This window comes from Pimephales promelas, chromosome 9 (assembly GCF_988280905.1).
Source record: "Pimephales promelas chromosome 9, fPimPro1.hap1.1, whole genome shotgun sequence".
NCBI classification, from domain to species: domain Eukaryota; kingdom Metazoa; phylum Chordata; class Actinopteri; order Cypriniformes; family Leuciscidae; genus Pimephales; species Pimephales promelas.
Window position 1 is genome coordinate 14,575,326 of NC_142777.1, and position 27,164 is coordinate 14,602,489.

At 38.9% G+C, this 27,164-nt stretch overlaps 1 protein-coding gene across 1 annotated transcript; it reads right to left on the minus strand.

The window, feature by feature from the left end:
* Nucleotides 1–345: 345 nt before the first annotated feature.
* Nucleotides 346–3,683, minus strand: egr1 (early growth response 1). Its single transcript, XM_039675303.2, has 2 exons — nt 3,057–3,683; nt 346–2,354 (listed from the first exon to the last, which is right to left on the minus strand). Exons 1-2 carry the CDS (start codon nt 3,265–3,267, stop codon nt 1,045–1,047), a joined length of 1,521 nt encoding a protein of 506 aa, XP_039531237.1. The 5' UTR covers nt 3,268–3,683; the 3' UTR covers nt 346–1,044.
* Between the last annotated feature and the right edge of the window lie 23,481 nt (nt 3,684–27,164).

Sequence of the window (27,164 nt, forward strand, 5' to 3'; positions counted from 1 at the left end):
AAAAATCCCATGCCTACTCAGTAGGTAACTACAGCATTCCAACTCCTCAAGATGTAGATATGTACATTTCCATTACAAAAATATAGTTTATAGTTTTCTTTTTTGCTTACATCCCAAAGAAATGCAGTGCCCTCGTATCCTTTCCCTTCTTTCCTTGAAATGACTTTCTGAAAATAGAAAAAAAAAAGAAACGAGAAAACAAAATCCCTTACACCTTAAGGCTAGATGCGATGCATCCACACGCTGATATCTGTCGATACATTTGCAAGGCTTCACAAAAGGCACCAAAAAAATTGAAGATTTGTGGCTGATTCTTTTCTGATCTTTCCCCCTCCATTTACCAGGTTTTTGTTGTCACATTTGAGAAAGAGAAATCTAGTACCAGTGGATGATATTTACAAAATAAGAGAAACAAACATCACTCTTCCACATGCGTCAGAATACTTAAGTGCTTCTAGTCAAACAAAGTCAAGAACTTATCACAGCATTTTTACTACTTAATACAGAATGTCTCTTATAAAATATGGCCCTGGTCAAGAAGAATACAATGCAAATATTCAAATCAATTGTCACAACAATGGTACTAAAAAGTAAAAACAAAAAGGAAACATGGCACATGTACAACATACTGTAGCTTATGTATATTATTCAAATGTCTTTTGTAACTGTACACCTGTCGAGTCAAGCTTCTGTGCCTGAAGCCCACAGGCTTCGATTACACCATCGACGTCCTTTAGCCGCTTTGTGTCGCAAGTACGAGTCTGAGGGAAAACTTGCCGAAGCCTGTTGCTTTTGTTTGTCGTTTGAAAGTCTCAGATGCCTCGTTTTGAAAGGATAGGATTCGAAGGGAGAGAACGACACACAAATCCCTTTTGTGTTTACAAGTCTTTGCTGAGTCCTTGACTGCTTTGTAACTGAGCCATGTTGGGAGCATGGGCAGAAAAGTGCTTTTTGCAGAGGGGACTTCGACGTCACTGATGCTTTCTGTTCCTTTGAGTCAAGAGAGAGCCTCGGAAGTCCGCGGCGGGTGACAAAAAAAAAGTCTCAGCAGATGTCGCCTGTCCGAGGGGAAAGCGTGGCCTGCATGTCTGGCAGTGGGGTGGTGACAGGAGAACTGTAGATGTTGCTGACCACTGAGGTAGGGAAGGTGGTGGCCACCTGCGTCTGGAAGCTGCTGGTCGCCGAGGGGTAAGTGGTTGCGATGGAAGGGGAGGGGTAGGAGTTGTGGACCGGTGAGGAGTAGCAGGAGTTCACTGGGGAAGGGAAGGAGGAGACCGGAGAGGGGTACGAAGTGATTGGAGAGGGGTAGCTGGACACTGGCGAGGCAGCTGAGATGGACACGTTGGCAATTGAGCTCTGCACTGCAGCGCCGCCCTTCTCCGCCTTCTTGTCCTTCTGCCGCAGGTGGATCTTAGTGTGGCGCTTGCGCTCGTCGCTGCGGGCGAACTTGCGGCCGCAGATCTCGCAGGCGAAGGGCTTCTCGCCGGTGTGTGTGCGGATGTGGGTCGTCAGATGGTCGCTGCGGCTGAAGTTGCGCATGCAGATCCGACACTGGAAGGGCTTCTGGCCGGTGTGGATGCGAATATGGCGTGTCAACTCGTCTGAGCGCGAGAAGCGCCGGTCGCAGGTCTCGACTGGACAAGCGTAGGGGCGCTCGTGGGGAGGGGTCTTGCTCGGCCGGTTCGGGTACTTGCGCATGCGGCTAGGCTTGATGAGTTGAGACTGGTAGACGCTTTTCAGGTCCTGAGAACCGGTTTGGGTCGCAAAGGCTTTGATGGTGGACAGCGGCGTCAGGGAAGGCTGTTGTCCAGCTTGCGTCTGGAAGGGCTTCTGGTCTTGGGCCACCAAACTGATTTCACTCTGCTGTTGGGGAAACAGGTAGTCTGGGATCATTGGCACGGGAAAGCTGGTGCTACAGGCCTTGCTGTTGTGGTATGTCGACGAGGGGTACTGCAGTGAGGAGGTGGAGAAGTTTGTGCCAGCATCAGGGAAGATGTCTGGGCTGGAGTTGGTGTAGGTGGGAGCCGCTGAGTAGATGAGGTTGGGCTCGCTCTGGTGGACGGAGCAGCTCAGGCTGGCACTGGACGTGGATGACGTGGAGGAAGAGGGCATGGAAGACGAAGATGAAGACGGGAGAGTTGCCTGAGAGTTCGAGGACGGAATGGAGGTGGCGGGTGGGTTGATGCCGACCAGCCCACTGACCAGGCTGAACAGTGGCTCGGCCCACAGACTGTTACTGCAGTTGGTGGCGGGTTCAAGGGTGAAACGGCCCGTGTAAGAGATGGGGGGCAGCCGCTGGGTGGAGTAGGTCTGATCTGCCATAGACTTCTCGATGGCAATTTCTGAAAGCGTGTCTGCAAAAGCAACCACAAAACAGAGAGAGAGAGTGGATTAAAAACCATAGCACTGCTAGTTAATTCTAAACTAATTTGAGTGCTCAAAAATGATCCCAGAGGTTTAAATGGGGGATTCTGCTGGCTGTCAAAACTGCATTTTCCCACAATCTAAGACAGAGCAGCAGGTGCTGATGGAGTGCAGGACTACCCACCCCTCCACCCCCAACAAAACACACACACACACACACATACACACATTTGCCGATCTCCCTCAGAGACAAGAGCCAGCGCAAGCTAAACCATCTGCATGTGTGCTTCTCTCAGAGTCAGTGCTCTCTTTCTCATTACTGTCATCCCGATCTCCCTTTCCCTCACACACAGCTTAAATTGATATAGTCTGCACTTTCAGTGATTCATAAACTGGGTTTAAAATTAAGCCGTTCTGCAAACTGTAAATGCCTCATTCATTCGAATGATTTTACTGTGACTATTCTGAAATTGCTGCCAGCTTTTGCTACAATTGTATTTTAAACTTTACATCAGCGCATATTATTTTACTACGACAACTCATAAACAAATAACTTTTCATTTAAACAAAGCCAAATAAAGCATGAAGATTATCTATTCAAACAAGTGCTTTTTTTTTTCTTTCTTGCACAAGCAAACAATTATCTGTATGAAACAAGCATGCAATTTAATCAAGAGGGATTTACTGCTTACCTCCAGTAAGGTGATCAAAATGATCCCCGGGCTCCCCAGAGCCAAATCCTGTGCCTTCAGGTGCTGAGGCATTGAGGAAGGGGGTGCCTGCAGAGTTCAGCATGATCATCTCCTCCAGCTTGGGGTAGTTATCCATGGGGGAGTGAGGGAAGCTCAAGGGGTCGGAGATCTGCAGAGCGGGAAGGAGCATCTCTGTCTTGGCTGCAGCCATCTCTCTGGAGTGTGCTCGGAGAGGAGAGAAGCGCAGCAGCTGACCCCTCTGGGATGACAAATGTGAAGATGCTGCGATGTCTGAATCTCCTTCTTTCTGGTTGATCGCCTCACTCTCACAGTTTGTCCTCTTGTTTGTCTTCCCTTTTCTCCGTGCTGTTTGTCCAAAGAGGCAGAACAAATCCACTACGTCTCAGATGAAATAGCTGAGATTTAAAATGTCCCTTCTGTTCATTCCCTGCTTCAAAATTTCACTTGTTCAGCAAATTAGGTCGCTGTGTTGTTTCTGTTGTTGTTTTGAATTGACTTGTCACATTTATTTAATGTGTCAAAATGTATTTGGTTATAAATATATATGTATCGCAAGTGTTGTCTATCAGCTGTCTGCACTAGAGCTGAATCGCTTGGGCTCTCTAGGCTCTTTCTCAGCTCAGAGAATCCCCACTCCTTTATATATCCTCTTGCCGTGACGTAGATGTCCATATTTGGACTGGAGGAAGCCCATATTTAGGCACTGCAGTGGAGGACACATGACGTTTGCTACAGGAAAAAAGCAGATTGGGGAGCTTAAACATTAAGTCTGTGCATTAAATGGAGGGGAGATGCCAGTTCCTCCTCCACAGCAAATCAATGTGTGGTAAGTGCAGTGTCTCTCTGAGAGAAAGAGAAGCACATGTCTACATTTTTCTCCTCAAAAGTCTCGCTAAACGTTCGGGTTTCCCGTCTACGCTGTAGCATAGCCCTGGCCGGAAGATCCCGCTCCGCCATGCCATATAAGGTCGTGACTACATAAGGTTTGATTCCGGTGGGTTTCCACTTCCCTGCCCTTATTTGGAGTTTCCTGATGTAGCGCTGATCGGCGCTCGGCAGAGAGGGAGGCTTGGGTGCAATTGAAGTCCAGCGCTCCGCACAATAACTAATGTCAGCACTATGCTGCCTCGCCCGTTCCAAGATTTATGAGAGAGAACTTTTTCCTCAATACTTAAACAACAGTACGCTTTCAGTGCACAAATGCACAGAAACATTACGATATTTCAACATTTAGCAAAGGCAGTTTAATGCGTTATGAAGCTCGCCTTTTATTGCGGCGCTGGTTCTATTCAAACGCTCCTGCAAGAAAGGATCATTTATTCCGACGAACTGATCTCATTGCGAGCTGAATATTGCCTAGCTTATTCCTTACGTGCAATAAGCAGTTTTCCATAGATGCAAAAACGAAAGCTTTACTTTCACTTTTGATTTGTGCAACTCTGATGCAAAACTCTTATTATAAATCGTTTTTAATATGCTTAATATAATATCTATCTATCTATCTATCTATCTATCTATCTATCTATCTATCTATCTATCTATCTATCTAGATAGATAGATAGATAGATAGATAGATAGATAGATAGATAGATAGATAGATAGATATCTATCTATTTGCTGGTGTTACACGGCTGATCTACCATTCTAACCAGCTGAAAAGTGCCCAACAAACTTTTTATTTATTTATTTTATTTATTTATTTATTTTAGCATTTTTAGACTAATACCTATCAAAATAGGCTATAGGCGTATTATGGTGATACTTGATTAAGTATATCCCTATGTATTATATACATATCTCTATATAAGTTGCTAGTTGTATATATTTAGAGTTCGAATTAAACTCGATTGCTTGTTTTGATGAGGAAATCACACTTGGCTATTCGGCGCACGCCAGCGCGTTGGCACTGATGGATGGAGGGTGCTGACAGAGGAGAGAGGAGATCTGTTTAATTGGGGGATGTCCCGGACTCGATACACAGGGATCCTCTCTGTCACTCAACTCCCGACACCCATGCAAATAAGCGCTGCAGTTTGCTCTCCGGACGCCGGTGGTGTGTACCGATGCTCTGTAAATTGAGGAGAAGAGCAGGGAGTGCGCCGTGACTTTGGCAGGGAGATCGATGTAACTTTGCTGACTCAATAGACTTAGTCAGAGCAGACGCCATTTTAATTTAACGCGAACGAAAACGAGGGACGGCTACCTATGTTGTCTAAAATTACACAAATTGCACAGGAATAGACCTTGAGACAGTACAGCATAGGCCTATTGAATGGGATACTGTCATAAATCATACAATGGCAATGAATCAGAGTTTTACCTGTTTGTGACTTCGCAAACACAGCTTTTTAAAGTAGCCTCAACTGAAAATTACATTAAGGACATTCAGGCACTCAGTGTATGCTATTTATTTAGGAGCTGTTTCCACACAAAAGCAGTTTATTAAGGTTTTGTGATGTCAGCAAAAACAAAAAGTAGTTTCACAGGTGAAGCAGGTTTTTACATTACGATGAAAGATTATGAGACAGACCTGTCAAATTAGAAATCTTCTAGCTAAAAAAAGCAAAAAAAACAAACAAATTACAGATTCATTACCAAGAATAGGTATTATGAAAGATAAAGAAAATATCACATAGACAATTTTTGATGTATAGGCTAATTGCACTGGTGTCTCAAAGAGAGATGCAGGCGAATGTCATCCTTCTAATGATCAACCTCTTTATAGCCTACCTCAGATAAGGAAACGGGGTGGCTGTTGGTGACTCACTTATAAGTTTAACAAGATTAGTGGGAGGGTGTTCCCTTCCTAGGGAATGGGGGTGGAAGATGTGGGACATCTAGGACAGCCTGGGTAGCTTGCATAACCTGATGTATTGCCTTGTGTGTGTGTGTGTGTGTGTGTGTGTGTGTGTGTGTGTATATATGCTGGAATAGAGGGGGTTTCTCCTTTTCCTTGTTATGAAAGACCGGCTCTCCTCGCACCTACGCCGAGGCCCACGCCTGTGTCTGTCCTCGCTCGCTCGGTCTATCTCCTGCTGGTTAATATTTCATTAAGATCTGCCAGCCAGCCCAGAGAGCGAGAGAGAGAGAGAGAGAGAGAGAGAGAGAGAGCTTCACACCCCCACGTTCAGAGGCAAATACCAGGCATCTGCTGGAATTAATCACTGACTCTGGCTGGCAGCCTGATGGAGATGCTCTATCTCTCTCTCTCTTTCTTTCTCTCTCTCCTTCACCCACCTTTGACCATCTCCATCATCTGCAGAAAGATGAGCTATTTGGGGGTGGCCAAGGAGCAGACAGGATGACGGTCTGATAAGTTAGTATTTGACAGTTTGTTACACGATTTAGGGAGGGTGGAGCAAAAGAGCAGCGTGTGTTACTCTATAGCATCAGGAGAAAAGTGAGTGGAGATCATGGATGTTATGGTGGTACAGGTGCTTGAGATGATGATGGTGGTGGTAAGAGAAGACTTTAGAAATTAATTAATGGTCTTTCTTGATTTAGATTGGACAAAGATAACTAAGTAAAGAGTCTTGTGAATAGTTATGGTCTTGCTTGACTGGATATTGATCAAGGTGAGTGGCATCATGAGGCATTGATGAGTGGCATTATTAGAAATACAGAGAAAGCATATTTGTAAATCCTATGTTTTTATCTTCCATTAATGTGGCATCTTGCTATATATAGCACTTGCAATAATAACATATGCAAGAAGAAGATAATGTATTGATATGTTTGGCTCAGTAACCTTTTACAGGGTTTACTCAATCTGGGCCTTTCAATACAGCAGAGTAAATCTTTATTGCTGTGACTCCCTAAAGGCTTTACTCAGAGCAAAACATGGGTTTAAATATGGATAGCAAACTGATATCTATTTTTTATTATTATTTGTACACTCTAAAAAATGCTGGGATGTTTTAACCCAATTTTAGAAATTAAACTTTTTTTGAATTAAGCTAAAAAGTTTAGAAAATCAAAATTGATCATACCTACTCACACTTTCTAAATACATGTTTTTGACCTTATGGTGCATGATTCTTTATTATCCCCATCAAAAAAAAAAAAAAAAAAAAGTTAGTATACACTCTAAAAATTGCTGGGTTGTTTTAACCCAGTTGGGTCAAATTTGGACAAACCTAGCCAATGGGTTACATTTTTTAATTACATTTTTAACCCAATGTTTGGTTTTGTCCATATTTGAGCCAAAGTTGAGTTAAAACAACCCAGCTTTTTTAGAGTGTATACGTAATCTTTTGTCAAGGTGCCATAACTTGGGGCCCAGTGACACTCAGAAGTCTAAACCGAGAAGTTTTAAAGACAAATGTTGTATTTCGATATAAGGGAAGGCAAGCTACGTCATGTGTCATGCATCTGGTCAGAGGTCATCCTTCCACTTGAACTCAACTCGACATCAAAACTATGGCCGTTGCCAGAAGCCAGTGATTTTAGTTTATTAAGTTATAAATATGGATATTTTTCTTACAAAAAGCCATTGCTTCACTTCAGAAGGCATTTATTAACCACCTGGAGTCGTATGGATTACTTTGTAATGATGGATGGATGATTCGAAATCTCTGTAACTATTCCACTCCCCTTATAAATCTTGGAAGAGCCAGGATATTTTTTTTTTTAATATAACTGATTGTGTTTGGCTGAAAGAAAAAAAGTCATATACACCTACATGTAGGATTGCTTGAGGGTAAGTAAATTATGGGATAATTATAATTTTGGGGTGAACTATTCCTTTAATCCATCAACTCTCAATGGATAAAATCAAATTAAAAAAAAAAATTCCTCACTGAATATCATGTTTAATTTTGAATTACACCACATTATACAAATGTAATGTGGATGTCATTTCATATCGACTTGGAAAAAAAAAACCCTCAAGGTTTAGTTTGAGCTTTTGATGTGTACTACTGTTCAAAAGATTGGTGTTTTTTTAAAGAAATTTCTATGGACTTAATTTTTACTAAATTTTATTTGGCGAGAAAGAATTAAATTAATCAAAAGTGATAGTAAAGACATTTATAATGTTAAAAATGATTTATCATTCATCAAAGAATCCTGAAAAATCACTGTTTCCACAAAAAACATTAAGCAGCACATCTGTTTATAACATTGATAATACTTTTTTTTTTTGAGCAGCAAATCATCATATTAGAATGATTTCTGAAGGATCATGTGACACTGAAGACTGGAGTAATGATGCTGAAAATTCAGCCATGATCGCAGGAATAACTTAAAATTTTAAAATATATTAAAATTTATTAAATTGTAATAGTATTTCACAATATCACTGTTTTTACTGTATTTTTTGATCAAACAAATGCAGCCTTGGTGAGTATGGCTTCTTTCAAAAACATTAAAAAGCTTGGCTCCAAGTGGTGTGTTTATATAAACCATAAAAAGACATGCTATATTATGAGACATATACATTTGTATGTGTTCTAGATATGCTCCGTTCAATTATTCTGCCCCACCTAATCTGAGGATAATCGTTACACACTAATCTACATCCGCCACTAACCACCGCATGTTTGTCACGACTGGGAAGGCCCTAAAGCGCGACTTACAGTGTGTAGGCCTACTGACATCTGATGCACACATTTGTGTCATTAATATGACAAATGCCATGAAGCCACTGCCCTCTTGAGATTTTTAGCCAGCTGAAGGATACAGGCGACAGGAAAACAATTACCCGAGCCCACGAGGCAGCGACAGAAAGCCAGCCTCTGAGACCTGCCCCCAACTGAGTCATTGCCTGCTTTTGTGCTCTGTTTGATGTGTACAACAAAAGGAGGTTCAGATATGTGTCAGAAGACCACTACCTGAGGCCTATCTGTTACATTTAAGGGAACTTCCTGAAAAAAAAAACAAAAAAAACTGCATCACATTTAGTTTGCTAATCTAAACAGATATAAGGTTAGAACCGCCTAAAAGGTTCTAAAAGGCTAATCAAGTCCATGAATGGTTATGCCACATGCACAATATGAGTAAGAGTTAACCATTTACCATGGAATAAATGTCTTGCTAATTTTGTAACTTGTGTGAAACAACAGAGAAGTGAAACCGAATGACTAGCATAGTTTGGTACAGTTTTAATGGCTCATTGCCTTGTTGTTTCTTATGCAATATTTTTTCCATCTGTGATTGGGTAATACATAGTGTAAACTGGGAGTGCAGTGGATGTTTGTTCGAGAGGTTGAACTGGGTGTGATTCCACATTCATTTGAAGACAGACACTTCCAGATTTCTGCTAGGCTTATATTTCACTGTTCTCAGTTCAACATGAGCTACCACATTTCCCTTTTATAGTCTAGAGATGAATGTAGTTCTCTAATAATACAAATCTATTTTCTGAAGAAAATGTGAGGTGCTTTCCCGTGCAAAACTCAAAGATTATGCTGGGTGGTAGATGAATGGCTAAGGGGTTCTGAGTGGATTATTAGTACACATAGAAGATTGCTATCGTGTTCCAGTTAGTTGCTATAAGGCATTCATTAGTAGTTTCTTCAAGTCAAAAAACCCTCCTATGGTGTTTTGTCACCTTTTTCATGTAGCTCAAGAGCTGAGCAATGCACTAGCAATCCCAAGATCAGGGATTTGATTTCCTGGGAATGTATTAACTATAATAAAACCTGAATACGTTTGCAAAATGTTTAAATTAAGAAATTCAGATTTTTATTTTGTACTCATTCATTTGAATTGTTCTTAACTTTAAATATTTGAGTATGGTAATTCATAGATTTAATTTAAAATTTTCACGTAATCTCAACTTAAATATTTTTAGAACATCTAAACTTGGTCAAAACTAGCTAGCTAAAATTGCTAAGTTGGAAAGTGGCAAGATTATGGCAACATGGAAGAGGCGTATTTAATATATATATATATATCTGTTCTCAAACCAAGCTCATGCTCCACTTGTCACCATGATGGTAACCCCCCAAAAAACCAACATGACAGAAACTCTTCTAAATTAGCATAGCAAAATTTAGACACTACTAAATTACCCACTTAATATAAATCTTGCACAAAAATACATTATAAAATGCATTTACTCTCCCTTTCAAGTGTCATGTCAAAACATCTCAGCCCAGTAGAAAATAGAAATCTTAGCCAGTTACATTTTTTTGAAATCATCTAAATTTTTCAGTTAAATTTAAGTTTGTCTAAATTAAATAAAAGTTAAAAAACACTCAAAACTCCAGCCAAGTTTCCATCCACTTGTCAATTAAATTATCTAAAGTTTGGTAAAAAATAAAGCTGGTGAAAGTGTGTTTCCATCCAACTGCATTAAAGCGAATAAAAACCTGTGCGTAATGACGCCACATGCTGTTTTTTTTTATCAAATTGGTATATCGCATTGATTTAAAACATTTTAAGGTGTTTCCATTCATGTTCGGACTGAATCGCACAACATTCAAGCAAACATTTGCTAACAAAGTTTTGCTAGATTGCGCAGTCTACCAACAAATGATCAATATTGAAAAAGTTGTAGCCTAATAGTGCTTATCTGCCAGCTGATAGCACCACAAGGGATAATGTATATGCGAGCCAGTTGTTAGCCTGAAGGGGTTGCATTTGCTATAAGAACCACCTCACTATACATTATCCCGCAGATTACAGTACATGTCTACCTACCAAATAAATTAATAATTTGACACAAAATTGATTTGAAAGGGAGTTTATTGATTTAAAAACGTTTGCATTTGCTTCCGCTAAAGAAAATAGTCCATTCCCTCTCTGAACTGCGTCCATGGCAACACTCTGTTTTTCATGGCAATGGTGTGTTCGCAGCGGTGTGTTGTCAAGAAATAACAAGAAATATCATTAAGAAATATCAAGACGCCAACAGAGGAGGCCTGTGGTGTGGGAACGACAACGCTCCGAAGTCGGTTTTCATGAAATTCAATCGAATTCTACTGTTTTCATAAGGCATTTTTCATTTGATATCACTTAATTTGGATAAAAACGTGTGGCTGGAAACATAGCTAATGAAACAATTCAGATTACTTAAAATGTGTCAGTTTTGTGAACTCAAAAGAAAAGGAAAGTTCTAAATACTTATAAAAGTTAATTTGATTGAACTAATCTGTTTGATTTATGTTTACCCTACTAATTATTAACCAATTATTTTTTCTGAGAATTAGGGTTTACTGTGTTATACCAGCCCGTTCTCATCCTTTAGCGTCACATAGAACGCTATTTGACAAAGCGGCGCTATACTACGCACATGGCGCGCTTTATCGTTAATATAACATGCGAACCCAAGACGTCATAAATCCTTTAGCGTAATATGAGACTACCCTACCCTACCCCACACCTAAACCTACCCATCACAGTGCGTGTCATATTAACGATAACGGGTGCCATGTGCGTAGTATAGCGCCATTTTGTCATATAGCATTCTGATGCTAAAGGATGAGAATGTGTTGGTTATACTGTGTACTGTGTTGTCTTTGTACTGGAAGTCTTTAAACTCTTTTAGTGTGATTTTGACTCGTACCCAATAGGCTCTTTGCATGGCGGTATTTCCGGTGAAGGTGTAAGGATGCTCGATAACTTTCGCCGATCGTAGAGTCCAATGCAATACCAAGAATTTATATTGAATTTTATACTCCATGGTTATACTAAAGAAACGTTAGTCACGAAAATAGACAAAACAGACACCTCTCATTTTGTTTATGCTTCTTTTTAAAATTATATTAAATAGACATAACTATATATAACATTACATCTAAACGTATGAAACTTTGGTTTTTAAAGACGGGAGGACAGTAAATTTGGAAGACTTTGCCATAATCCCGTTTTCCTCGGTTTTCCTCCGCTTTAATCTCCCCAACCGGAAACTGACGAGCATCCTTGCGTCAAATGCAGCATGTCACATCACAGGCAACAGGTTAGCTATACCCAGCAAGTTTTCTATGTCAGAAAAGCCATTCATATGGAGCTAGTTATACAAACATCAAAATTCTATTAGTTTACAAATTATTAACTGTGGTAAAAGTGTTTTGAGGTCATAACATAGTAGTACTGCACAGGGAATCATGTAAAAATAAGTATTTTTTAAAATGATAATCTGCACCCGTAATCATAATTTGTGTGAAAAGTAGCAAAAGTTGTTAACGTTTTAATACCACCAGTGTGGACACAGTGAATTTTTATTTCGAGTTTTTCAGAAATGTAGCAATGCTATCTCTCGACCAATTTGTACGAGTGAGTAAAAGGTGGCTAACTCGTACAAATCCGCACAATCTCACTCTTATGAATTTGTACGACTTGTCTAAACCCCAGTGATGGGTAGGTTTTGGAGCGGGGTCAGGGATAGGTCATTCACACGAATTCCTGCCTCGGGACTACAAATGAAAATTAGCATTTATGCTATAATTTGGCTCATTTACAGTCTCTATACAAGTGTAAGTTTGTTCGTTATTGTGCAGTCTCGAATAATAAATAAATAAATTAGGGCTGTCAGTTAAACACGTTATTAACGGCGTTAAGGCAAACCCATTTTAACGGCGTCAATTGTTTTATTGCGCGATTAACGGTCTTTTTGGCCAACAAGCTTTGTAGGTTTTTTTTCCATATGCTTTTGCTACAGGACTCGGTATGCGCAAGCAGATCTAGCTAGACCGGAAACAAAACAACAGGCATGACACCGCACACACTCGTTTGGGCTTGCGAGCCGGCCAAATAGTTGGTTAACGTTACATTTTGAGTGGATGACGAGCACGAGACGCCAAAATGGATGCCAATAAGATTCTGAATGGAAACTTTACTTTACTAAAAAGTTTCCAAATGGTTCAATTGACTAGACCAAAGTGATCTGTGTGTTTTGTCATTGTGAACTGAGCTATCGTCATTGCAGCTATCATCCAGTCTGAAATACCACTTGATTGTAAACACACACACAGATGATGCGAATTCTCCGCCCCCTCGTCAATATCAGGACCTCGTCAGTATTTCTTTCACCCTTTTATTGATGGACAGTGTTACATTGTGTGAGAGATTATTTGCTCCAAGTGAGAATAGTGTGAAAAAGAACAGTAAAAAAAGAAGTTTTTGCCAATTTTGTTTTCAATGATAAAAAAAAAAACATTTGCACAAAACAAGCCAATCTACTTTTCCATGTTGTTAAGGCCGCGTGTCCACCAAAGCGTTTTTCCACGCTCTTGGCGTATGTTTTCAATTGTTTTCAATGGGAGTGCCGCGTTTTTTAAACACCATGAGCGTGACGAGGCGCTGAGCGTTTTTTTCACGCTGAAGCGCCGAGCGCCCGGTGTTTTTTACTGGTCGCCGAGAGTTGAAAAATGTTCAACTTTGGATAAAACGCAGCGCTCATCACTGTCACTTTTTACCCAGCCGTCCAATCACAGTGGAGGACGGGCGGGACTAATACCACAACGACCAACTGTCACAACATTCAACTGTCGCAGATATTCTGTATCATAGCAACGAAACGTCTCAACGTCTAAACGTGCCAAAACGCTCTCAAGCGGCCAAAGCACGGCGTCTTCAGCAGAGCGTCTAGCGTTTTCAGCTGGCTAAAAACGCTTTGGTGGACACACGGCCTAAGAGCATTAAAATGAGAAAAAAATAATGTGAGAAAAAGAAATCAAGAGACATTTAGAATTGATAAAAATTAACTATGGCATTAATGCGATTAATTGCGATTCAATATTTCAATCGTTTGACAGCACTAAAATAAATATGAATTGCGCAACTTGTAAAAATATGTATGATATAGCAAAACTCATTTGAATTCATACGAATTAGCCACCTCGTAAAATTTGTCTTGGCTGCTAAAACATTGACCCTAAGTGTGGGCAATAATACTGTCGCGATGCTTCCCTTACCAAATACAACTCATTATTTAAATCCAAGTAAGGAGAATACATTTAAAGCGGGTTTTTTTTGGTTTGTTTTTTAAATCCTTTAGAAGTTTACTTTTCCTCAAGATACATTGTGTGTATCAACCCGTTACTGTCTACCCAGTGGACAGAGTGTCAGATAAGGTTAGGCTGGAACGCTGGACCACAAGATCTTGTCGATTCAGGATTGCCTGCAGGTAACTCAGCAAGCCAGAAATGGGCGGTGTTCCAGAATCATACAATAATCATAACCATTGGAACACAGCATGTCATGAACGATGACAAGCAAGAGGTAGACGTGAACCCGAAATCATCCAGACAAACAGCTCAACAGCAGTGGTGAACCTGGCCAAAAGAGTGAATAAATCAGAAGGCCCTGTCAGAACAGCTCCAGTCTGGATCTCAAAGGTGGTTAGTGAAGTGGTTCACTATAGTTCAGAGAGATAATGTTGAGGCAAATGTTCACAGTCTCTAATGGCATACAGAAAAGCTTCCGGTTCATTGGATATGTTACATCCCAATTGGTAACTATCTATTCTTTTTATGGACGAGACTCTCGACGAATCTCGTTTCACACACAAAGTGCATGAAAGATGTGGCATGGGTTAGGCTACATTAGATTCTTTTCCCACTGAGATTATTGCAGTGCATTGTGGGATTGCACCTCACATTATTTACTGACAATATTTAAAATTGATGAATTGTCGTTTTTTTTTTTTTTTTTTTTTTTTTTCACAGAGCTTGTCGCAATGTATTGTGGGATTGCTTTATGTGTGAAGGACTCAAATAGTGCAGAGCGGTATCCAAGAAGACAGCATAATTATACACTTCCAACTGTTTCGCTTCAGGAGAAAGTCTACGATGCCTTAAAATACTGTCTGGGAAGGCAGCTCTTGGTGTTGGAGCAGAGCACTAATTGACAAATACTGTTAGTATTGATCGAATGGTGAATTGGAGGCCTTGGCCTTGAGTATGATGTTCAGAAATTCATTCTTGTGCAGATGGTCTTGTTTTTATGGGATGCTGGGAGGCATATATCATAATGCAGATTTGAGACAGCTGTTTGGGTTATATCACTAATATCTCTCCTCTGCCAGCCCATACCACCGCTTCAAAAACTGATCAAGGTCTATTTCACAGCTGAGACACACTCTGGTTTTGATATTAAACTGTGCGTTCATATTTTTGCATTAACAAACGCTATGAAATTTACCATCCAACCCAACCCTCAGACAATTTCCATGTACACAAAGCCTATAGGTGAAGGCTAGAAACAGCTACACTAGGATATGCTGTTGTTTTGAACTCATAGGTTCTCTGTTAATGGGAAGAACGTGACTTGTGTTTTGATAGCACACTGAAAAGCTTCTACCCCGGACTTGCTAGGGCACAGACTCAACAGATCCTTCAAATAAATCTGTTGATGAAAGATGGGAACGTACACATTGCATCTCTTATGGCACACAGTCTCTTCAGTGACCTATACATGTGCGTTATTGTGTTTTTAAAAGCAGTGGGAGCAGCCGGCGGGGTTAAATGAACTTTACATGACTTATTTCGTTTGATAACTTCATTCCTTCGTTCATCTTCCATTCTTGATCTCGAGACTGTGTGGGTCACTGGATTACCCTTTTGAAAGAAATACACTTTAGAGTACTTTTTAAAAGTTCTTATTGCAGAAATAAAACACTTGAGGTGGGGTGGGGGAGGGGGTATACTTAATATACATAAACTTTGACTTACATGCCATTTGCTATTAAATTAAAATGTATTATAGTTTATATTTATATTAAATACTTAAAGTACTTTTCTGAATAAACTTAAGTAAGAATTTTGTACATCTTTATACATAATTAAGTCGTTGAAATGTTTTTAGTGTACTGACGAATGTACTTTCGTCAGTACACTAAAGCATTTACAGTAAAGCATTTACAGTAAACTACAAAATACGAAAGCATTTACAGTAAACTACAAAATACATTGTAGAATAGTTGCTGCCTCAAAAAGTACAGTCAACTTGGATGTTTAAGTCATTTCAACTGAAATTACATTAAACTATGACTTAAAAAGAGTTTATTCTTGTACAATATTAAAAAAATGGTTGAAAATTGCTTATCTTATTTTGATCATTTTTTAAAAAACATATATGTTGTCATATGTGATCATATATTTTCTTACAGTGTACCTTAATGCAATTTTCTATTGAAACTTGAATGTCATATTAAATATATTTGTAATTCCACATTTATAATGATATAAAGTTGCAATTTAGTACACATATTACATCAAACGTATTAGCTTTAAAAAAGAATGTTAAATGCTTCTGAAAATTAAAATCAAGTACTTACAGTACATGTGGATTAAAAAAAGCACAACAAAAGATTACACGTTTAATGTCCTTGTTACACACTATGTACTTCCTTCCTATAGTAAAAACATGAAATTATACATAATTACAAACAAGTAACCCTATTCCTAATCCTATGTTGTTTTAATTTTAAATTACTCATAAATATTACTTACTTATTGTCTCATTCTGTTCTTGTTTATTTTCATGGACACATTCATATTTTTTTTCCTGTTTCCTTTGTTTCAATTTCCCGCTTTTTATTGGTTACCATGGTTTTTCATTAGTTACTCACACCTGCTTCCTGTTAGTTCATAACCTTGTGTATATATTGGCGAATAAGTTCTTTCAGTTCATTGTCTGGTGTTGTTAGGACACTGTTGCGAGTGATTTTGCTTTTTTAGATTATCTTCTTGTTTTTGTATATCAAAGCGCTGCAATTAGATCCGCCAAAATAGCGATGGGGACATGAACCTCAGATTTACCAGTAGGGTGTATCACGTCTGGCACACCATCAAATCAGTCATGCTTTGTTAAGCCTCCAACAAATCAATCAACTATTTCCTTGAGCAAAAAAATGTCAGCAATGCCGAATGAATAGCACAACTACGGAGAAGTAAGAAAACAACTGAGGGCATTTCTTCCTTCATCTGAGTCACATGACCCGAGTTACCCTTTAACTCATTGTTAAATGCAGTGCATACAGACGCTTCTTTCTGTTGCCACAGGAAATTAACACAAGCTTTCTCCACACACACACACATACGTACCTCACACTCTTCAACAAATGTCTGCCGCTGTGTGTGTGTGTGTTTGCTTTGCACTCCATCGTTTGAGGAATATGAGCGAGGGAGAGACGCAGGGTGGACAAACATACAGCATGTGCATTAACACATACCTGAATGTATTGACCGTATTGTAGAAAAGCAATGGAATTGTCGTCTATTAAACAAAAGAAGATCTCTCTAATTCCGTTTGATGATATCAAGACCTGTAGCTTTAAAGGACGTGATAAAGCTTGATTTGACATGCCCATTTTTTACTGATGAAACCCAACCGTGCACACAATAATATTTTATAATAAACATACTGTGTTTAGAAATACAGTCAAAAGGAAAAATCATCTTTTGTTGAACAGCGTACAGTGCCAAACGATGTTAACACAACTTTATTTGGGTGCACTACTAGCCGATTTGCTCGATCAAACATGTTTTTTTTTTTTTCATAGGTATGTTTTCAAATATAATGCTGCGAGATGCAAAGTGTGTTGAAAGACAGAAGCAAACACACTTTCTGCATTCTTTCACAGAATGTGTCGGTGAAGCCACATCACTGCACCGTATCTCAGCACAGTTGCCATGGCAAAGAAGTCCTACTGGTCTCCAAGGTACCCAAGCCTATTGTCTTTGCTTTCTTTATTTAGATGAAAACATGATTTATTGAAGAGGATACTCGTCTACTTTGCCATAAAATTCTGATACGGTTGGGTTATATGTATTAAAGTGCACAAATATGACTTCACGTTAGAGTGCTTTTTCAATCTCTTTATTGCATCTTTTTATGTAATTTCACAATAACTGATACTGTATTGGAAAGAAGGTTAAAATGTACTTCCACATGTACTGACAAGGAAGAGGTTTTTAAACTCAGTTCCAGGATGGCCATAGTCCTACAGAGTTTAGTTCCAACCCTGCTCCAACACACACGCCTGTAGTTTTCAAATAAGCTGGATTAGCGGGATCAGGTGTGTTTGATCAAACTCTGCAGGTCTGTGGCTGGTTGAGTCTGACAACCCTGATTTAAAGTCAGCTAAAATTTAAAGTCATTTTTATTGAAGCATGAAGATGAAGTTGCAATTTCATACACTTAAACGGATAGTTCATCCAAAAATGAAAATTCTGTAATTAATTACTCTCCCTCATATTTTTCCAAACCCGTAAGACATTTGTTTGTCTTTGATACTCAAAAAAAAAAAGAAAAATATTTTTTTTTATGTAATCTGAGAGATTTCTGTCCCTCCATTGACAGCTACGCAACTACAGTGCCACTTTGATGCTTCAGAAAGTTAACAAAAAGAGTGTAAAACTAATCCATATGAATTGAGTGGTTTACTCCAAATTTTCTGAAGAGACTCGACCACTTTATTTAAGGTGAACAGATTGAATTTAGGCTTTTATACACAGACGTTGATCAACTCACACATCATTTGTTGTAAATGGACGTGCGAGAACCAATCAGGGGGTGCGTTTCCCGAAAGCATCGTTAGCCAACTATGGTCGCAAGTTCCGTCGTTATCAGCATAGTTCTACGAGTCGGTGTTTCCCGAAACCATCGTTCCAACGAACATTCGCAAGCAGCATCGCAAAGTTGTGTGGTTTGAACGAAAGCTCTCGACCTGTGGTTAAAGGCATCGTTTCTATATTGCATCACATTTGGACGTAATAAATCCTTATCTTGAGCAAAATAAGCAAGCTGACATTCAGTACAACCAGTGCCTTTTATTTAGAATACATACAATGTAATTTACGTCTTTTAGTTTGTCAAATGATTTGAAGTACCGTGTTTGAAGAGTGCGCATATGCGAACGTGCTCTACTATGTAAGAACGAGCCAAATATTGAGTCTGGTAATAAGGCAAAATAACTGAACAACTAGAAATAATCCTCAGATGACACGTCTGTAATTTATTATTTTTTTTTTAAATCTAGCGTTAATTGGATCTCAAACAGTTTCATTAAAAGGAGTTATTACTCCACCACATGCGAAACCAACGAGGTTGAACAATACTTCGCGACAGTGGGTTTCGGGAAACAGTTGTGACTATCTATTTGATTTCTCCAATAATGTATTGCACTATGGTAGTGAAGCAGAGAGCAGTGTTGTAGTCGAGACCACCTCACTCGAGTCCGAGTCGACACCGAGACCAGAGAGAGTCGAGGCCGAGTCAAGACCGAGTCCATAGAGAGTCGAGTCCGAGTCGAGTCCAAGACTAGAGACGGTCGAGTCCGAGTCGAGACCGAGACCAGTGAGGGTTGATTACCTAATTTACTTTTATTTACTTAGAGAAATCCTTTTTTTTTTTTTTTACTGAATTCACTTAGAGTTTAAAAAATATGATCAGTTTAGGGTAAAAAGGCCACATAGTAGGTGGTGTTAAAAGTAGTTTTATTACAATTTGTCATGCGCAGTTGCGCACTAGAAAATCACCAATCACTGGGCGTGTCAATCAATTTAAAGAAATATTTTATTAACATACATTAATAATCATGAAAAACATTTTTAATTGAACTCGTAGTGAAGCAGAGAGCTACATAGTTGTACGGAAAACGCACCCCAGGTTCATTCTCGTGTTAAGCAGCATGTTTGAGCGTCAGCAATAGTTTTGTTCTCACGTGACGTGCCAAGCAGGTTCGGTTACGCTTCTGTTTATGTTCACTGAATTCAGTCTGTTCATCATAAAAAGCGATCAAGTCTCTTCAGAAAATTTGAACTACACCGCTTGATTCATATGGATTACTTTTACGATCTCTTCGTGAACGTTTTGCAGAGACAATGGATGGTCAGAAATCTTTCAGATTTTATAAAAAAAATCTTCATTTGTGTTTAATTAAAACGAAATCCATTAAATTATCACATGACAGGAACCCCTAAAAGTGTCTATATGAATTTCTACATAGAAACCTTTCTTCTAAGAGTGCATAGCTTTAAATTTACCATTGAATAACACTGCAGTCAAAATAATAATCAAAAAGTAATATAAGTTTAGTTAATTGTAATAATGTGGATGTATATATATATATATATATATATATATATATATATATATATAAAATGCACAGTATCTTATTTCAGATAATGTCTTTATTGTATTTACTTGGATTTTAAGTATTATCATATTTCATTTCCGATTATAGATAAGCTATACATATATATTTCCACCAGTAGTGGTCAACACGTCAAGTGGCAAACGTGACTACTAGTAGTTGACAGTTTCCATTGTGCACACTGCATGAGTGAATGCTAAACCCTCCAGTGCTGTGGCCATTTTACTATGCAAAAACCCTCCTATGAGGTTTGCACCTGTGGTCTTAGCGGGGTGGAAAGTACAGTATACAGGCTGTTGTTTGTTCCACACCTGTTTTACATAAACCCATCATATATCCTGTATTCAGATCCCTTGATTACAATAACTATTCTACCATTAACTAACTTTAAGAACACACGGCTCACTTTTAAACCGTTAAACTGAGTTGTTGCCTACTGTATTAACTGCAATACATGTTACCAAAGGCAGCTCTTGTAGATTTTATCAAACCGAAAGCCTTTAAACACTGAATATGTACACAGTATTTGTCTCCATATGAAAACCCGTAAGCATTTAAGCCTGTTGTTAGAGAAAGGCAGAGAGACTGCAATAAAGCAACACGGTTATGAGGCTAACCTCTAACCGCGCTCGTATCCATTTTCCAGCACAGCTGTCATTTGTCGTCTAGCCCACAATTACCAGGCCTCACAAACAAGGACGTGATGTCACTTCCTGTGCTCCGTGATATCACAAACCCAGAAATGGAGAGTCTAATGCTGACGCGTGGAAAGCGGAAACAGCTCTGCCTTACACACAACGCCGCAACTAGTCAGATCCTAAAAAACAGCCATGTGACCTTGCTCACAAGCAGCCAAACCAAACGATAAAGGCACTTATCTGATGAAAACGGCTTTTGATTTCTTGCCACCACTGCTGGTTAATGCTTTTCATCAGGAAACAGAAATAGGTCGGCGCTTGTCTGACTCAATTTGCATGTTTAAAGAAGTTACACCTCTAATAAAATCATGCTTTTATTCATAATCTAAACCACACATGTGGAGCACTCTGTTTCGGTTTCCTGAACAAGATATGCTCTTGCATCTATGAATGCTTACTGAAGCTTGTGTTTGAAAAGCATCAATGAAAAGTCTTTAGGCCGAATAATGTTGCAAATGCTACACCATTAGCTCTGTTACGAAAGTCGACTAACAGCTTTATGTGGAAAATTTGACGTGACAGAGGTGTAATAGTCGTCTGACTGGTTGTGATTGGATTGCAGTGAAGTGCAGGACAAGTGCCTACATGCTCTCTGGTACCTATCTGTCAGCAGGGCTGTCTCATTATTACAGAGAAATGCTAATCTCAAAGCTAGCAGGTGACCATATACAGTATATCCTGCTGTTTTAGCACATTACTATGGCTGGGCATGAATGTTAAAAAGTTCAGTATTTACAAAAACACATTCGATTTTGAGCGTGATTCATATCAGCATGCCCTTGACTAGTTTCGCACCCTAAAGCTCGTTGCTGGCAATAAAGCGGCACAGCGTATAGGGCAATATCAGTCAATCTCTGTGGTGTGAATATAAATGTCCCCACCAGACCTAGCTATAGCCTCCTCTGAATTATATGGCAAATCCTTGTATAATTCTTGCAGAATAAACGCCCACCAATAATATCCCGGCGGCTCACACTCTTTATTGGCATCATATTTCCCCCTCTGATTACGCAATAATCTGAGATAGAAGATTTATGATGGCTGGGAATTGGAGCTCAGTTGAGATGGAAACTACAAAGTTTTATCTAAAACCCTGTGTTTTAGTATTCCCTGAAAGCATGCTTGCTGAGTGTTGTTGATTAAAAAAAAAAAACTTGGATGTGCTGTAACAACATTTGCTTGAGGAATTTTCTACTCAGAAACATTAAACAACATTTTAGAATTTTTAACCAACAAAAATTGTACATGGTAGAACTGTAATAACTATTATTAACATACACCATTGTATTAACTTTAAATGATCCTATTAAAAAATTTTTTTTTTTTAATTAAAAAATCATAATTATTTAATATCTTCAAAATTGAATAAGTAAATGAAGACTTTTGTTTGGTCCTTCTCAGATTTGTAATATTAAATGTATCTCCTCTAGAGCAGTGTTTCCCAACCCTGTTCCTGGCGGCACACCAACACTGCACGTATTCTTTGTCTCTCTTATCAAACACACCTGATTCAACTCATCAGCTCATATTCAGGTGGGTTAATGAGCTGATGAGTTGAATCAGGTACGTTTGATTAGGTAGACAAAGAATACGCGCAGTGTTGGTGTGCCGCCAGGAACAGGGTTGGGAAACACTGCTCTAGAGAATCAGAACAGAACCAGCCCGATCTCACGGCCAATTCTTACAAACTTTACGAGGTGGCTAATTTGTACAAATTCACATGACCTCACTTGTACGAATTTGTAGGTTTTTCGCTAAATCGTACATATTTTATGAGTTTCCCAATTCGTATGAATGACCTACCTATAGGGGCGGCGTAAACCTACCCATCACTGCAGGTGTAGACAAATCGTACTAATTCGTACAAGTGTGGTCGAATTAGCCACATTTTACTCACTCGTATGAATTGTTTGTCAACTAAATGACAATAAAACTTAACAGTATCTCACCAAGACACCAAAGACAGAGATTTAAACGTTCATTAATCTCAATTCAAAAGTACTTAAATGAATGCATGAACTGAGGAAAATGTGTAGCTTAAAGGGTTAGTTCACCCAAAAATGAAAATTAAGTCATTAATTACTTACCCCTATGCTGTACCAACCCCACAAGACCTTCGTTCGTCTTTGGAACACAAATGAAGATATTTTTGAATAAATTTGAGAACTGCTACATAGGCTGTCTAAGGGATCGAAACTTGACGGCCCAGAAAGTCATTGAAGAAAACCAACTCAACTATAAGTTTATCAAGCGACGCGAATACTTTTTGTGCGAAAAAACAAACAAAAATAACGACTTTATTCGACTACTCCTTTTCTTCCTTGTAGGCCTGAGACGAGAGTTCTAGAGATTTCCACGACGCATGCGCGATAACTGAACTGAAGTAGAGTTGAAGAAGATCGCAATTTTTGTGCATGCGTCGTGGAAATTTCTTGAACTCTCGTCTCAGGCCTACAAGGAAAAAATGGAGTAGTCGAATGAAGTCGTTATTTTTGTTTGTTTTTTCGCACAAAAAGTATTCACGTCGCCTGATAAACATATAGTTGAGCCACTGTTGTCACATGGAATATTTAAAAATTTTCTTCATTGACTTTCTGGGCCGTCCAGTTTCAATCCCTTAGGCAGGCTATGAGGAGTGATCCAGCTCTCAAATTTAATCCAAAATATCTTCATTTGTGTTCCAAAGATGAACGAAGGTCTTATGGGGTACAGTATGGGGGTGAGTAATTAATGACTTAATTTTCATTTTTGTGTGAACTAACCCTCTAAATCCTATGGAAATTACTTTAGATAAAAGCATCTGCCAAATGTGAACATCACTGGTGCTTGTTAGTGACTGTGACATTTCAAGTTGAGAGCTATGGCAGAGTGTAAGATTTTTTAGTGAATAACAGCATATGTTTTGGTGGGCTCTTCATTCAAATACATCATATTGCTTCAGAAGTACTGGAAAGTAATGCCGCAATGGTATGGACAACATTTTTGTTACTTTTAATGTATTTTTTGGTCTTTTTTTTGGAGCTTAACAGGCCATAATTTCCCCAGAGAGCAGCAATGTTTTGGCCCAGATCCGAGCCACATCAGGTACGCGCTGAATTCACATGTACCAGATGTGGCCCGGATCTGGGCCGACACTTTGTTGCTGTCTGGGAAAATGTAGTCTTACTGTATCGCAACATTTGCAATTATCTTTCCTCTGCGCAGGATTAGGAGGAACATCTGAAACTGAGATCTGAAACATAACTGAGAGCTTCTGTAAGCAATACAATTAGCCTCTGGGAAGGTTTTATCATAACACAGTGCTAGTTAGGCAGTTGCTTATGTAGCTGAGTGACTCTGAAAGGCGAAGCCAGCCACTTCATGAAAGGTCAGATGTTAATACAAAGCTGTGAACTCTGGTGTGTTAAGGAATGAGAAATGCCAGGGGACTTGGGAGGCCAACTGGTCATTTACATAGCGAGGAATCGGATGCACAGGAAAGAATGAGAGCGCGAGTCGGAGTCGAAGGGAGGTGGGGGAGACTGGAGCGAATCCAGGGGAAATCCAGCTCCACATGGCAGAGCTCAGCCTGGGATACAGTCAAGCAAGCACATGGGGAATTTTATACAGTACACTGTTCATCAGCATAAAACAGCCGCCTCATAGACCAATAACAAATTAAAGTCCTCTATAAATATGAAACTATCTGAGCTCATATTAAATCTAAAATGGCTAGGAGTAATTTCACTGTATGCCGTTTTGCTGGCTGAATTTGGTAACAGTGTTTAATAAAATTTGTGTGTTATAGCAGTGAGGCAATAGCCTCAATATTGCAATGGCTGTTTAGAGACTACTTTAACCAAGGTTATTTTTCATTGATGTGTAATACGGTGACATGATGGATACACTGTCACAACGTGTTTATGAGGAGACTCTCAAGTGTAAAAGCAGAGTAACAATCTAAGCTGAATTTGAGGTACCTTATCCTTTTAAGTGAGCTTGAGCTATTCCAAATGTCTCTATAATAGTAACATAGTATGCCATAAAATAAAAAGACACTTTTAGAAGATCCTTAAAGAAAGAGGTGCACGGAAATGTAGTCATTATTCGTTCGAAATCTTGCCAGGCGCTGCATATTTTAAGTTGGTCAAATGACAGGTTTGTTATAGCTAATCTTCCCAGGGAATACATGAAATGAGAAAAGAAATATGTAGCTTGAATGCTATGGAAGTTGCTTTGAATGAAAGTATCTGCCAAATGTGAATATGTCTATGCTTAACTCTTTGCCCGCCATTGATGGAATTGTCTGGCTTTCCATGTTTTCACTGTTATACGGTAGAGGGCGCTATTACACATCTTCTGAAAGACTACTGAATCTCCTGATCAAAACACAGGTGAAGAATAAGCAGAAACAAGTGATAGCAAAATAAGAAGTGCTTATATATATATGTAAAATAGCGCAGTCATGAACATTAAAATTAGCGCTACTGAATGAACTGTCGACCCTGGATGAGGTAGGATCCGATTCAGATGTAGTCTTCGACAAAAAGGTTTTTTTTTTCTCAGCTTTTTGCTCGAAATGTTGCTTTTTTATGAAACATGGCCACATTTAAGTGTTGATAAAAATTAAATACATGAAGCTGAGATAAAAACCTACCCTATCTCACGACCAATTCGTATGAATTCGACGAATGATTAAAAAGTGTCTAATTCGTATAATTCGTAAGACCTCACTCGTACGAATTCGTACGATTTGTCTAAACCCACGTGATGGGTAGGTTTAGGGGCGGGGTAAGGGATAGGTAATTTGTACGAATTCATTCGAATTGGCCAATTTAGCAAAATCATACTAATTCGTACGAGTGAGGTCGTATGAATTCGTACGAATTAGCCCCTTTTTAATCATTCGTCGAATTCGTACGACTCGGTCGTGAGACCGGGTTGAATAAAACTGATTCTATTTAAAAGCACAGAGTTCGTTATTTGGATTGTGACAGTGGCTTGTCAAATTTGAACATCTAAGGGCTGTGGCAGAGTATAAAATTTTCAGTGAATAGCCGTTTATGTTTTGGCGGGCTCTTCCCTCAAATCCATCATATTGCATCATAAGTGTTGGAATATAATAAAAGAATCATTCATTTAAGCTAATTTTCTAGTCCTTTTTAGAACACATATCTATTTTCTCCACGAAATACCTCCTTTTTTTTGTTCCGACAGATAAAAAAAGAAGATCATATGGGTTTGGACTTTATTAGGGTGCATAAATGATTACTGAATTATCATTTTTGTGTGAACTATTCCTTTATAAAATAACAAAGGCAGGAGGCTCCTCAGTAAGGTTCATTACTTCTATCCGCTCACTGCTGCTTGAAGACACAAATAGAGGAGTGTACATCTGGCTATTTATAGCGTGACTTTTGCTTTCTTTACTCACAGACAATGAGATCTAATCTGCTTTCTTAAAGGCTCCGCTGACCCAGTGGCCTTTATCCATGTATAGACAGCAGTTCAAAGGGAAGGAGGGATCTTGTCCTTTTTACAAATTAAAGTTAAATATGTGGAGATATATCCATTTAGATGCCAAAACAAACTTTGTGACAGCATGTGGCTCAACTGCTGCCTCTTCTAAATGTCCAGTATGGAAAGTCTCGTCTCATTTAAGATAATTAACTTGATAATAAAGCTAATTAATAGTTTACTGTTTCGTCTGTGACAACACAGAACATTTTCAGACCGATTTAAACACACAATGTACATCATTCCATGTATGAGGAGACTGGGGATAGTTGTCAAACCATTTACCCCAGTTAAACCTCAAGTCATGTTCTATACTCAGATACTTTAAAGTTTATATTGAATGTTCTGCTGTTACTTCACAGGAGAAAAGATTCAGTTCATTTAACACGTTGCAGTTTATTGACCCTGATTTGAGAAATATAAAACATTTTAAAGTACATAACTTTATATTCAAACAGTTTGATTCAACATGTAACATGTAAGTCAACATACGAAAACGCCAAAGAAAACACACATCTGTATTTGAACTTTTGACTCAAATCCATGATTGCTTGAGTCAACTTCCCCTATACAGACATACAATGTAGCTTTGCTACAAATTAAGCATGATTCACTTTTCGTGATTCAATCTATTTCTATTAATGATTCCATGATTTTAACATGATGGATAAAACATCAGTTGAAAATACTGCATGTGTTGAAGTGCACCTACAGTTACAAACTCTTCAGTTCTGAGAATGATCAGAGAGACTAACTAACATGCCAAATCCAACCTCAACAAACAAATCTAAGACACGTTTTACACTTCCAGTGGTTAAAAAACACCCAAACACCATTGTTTGAACTATT

What these genes read in the sequence shown, in the direction of transcription:
- egr1 (XM_039675303.2), bottom strand. Translation starts at nt 3,267, where the DNA reads ATGGCTGCAGCCAAGACAGAGATGCTCCTTCCCGCTCTGCAGATCTCC. An exon ending in TTTTGATCACCTTACTGGAG is followed by an intron (nt 2,355 to 3,056) that starts GTAAGCAGTAAA and finishes TTGCTTTTGCAG; the next exon opens with ACACGCTTTCAGAAATTGCC.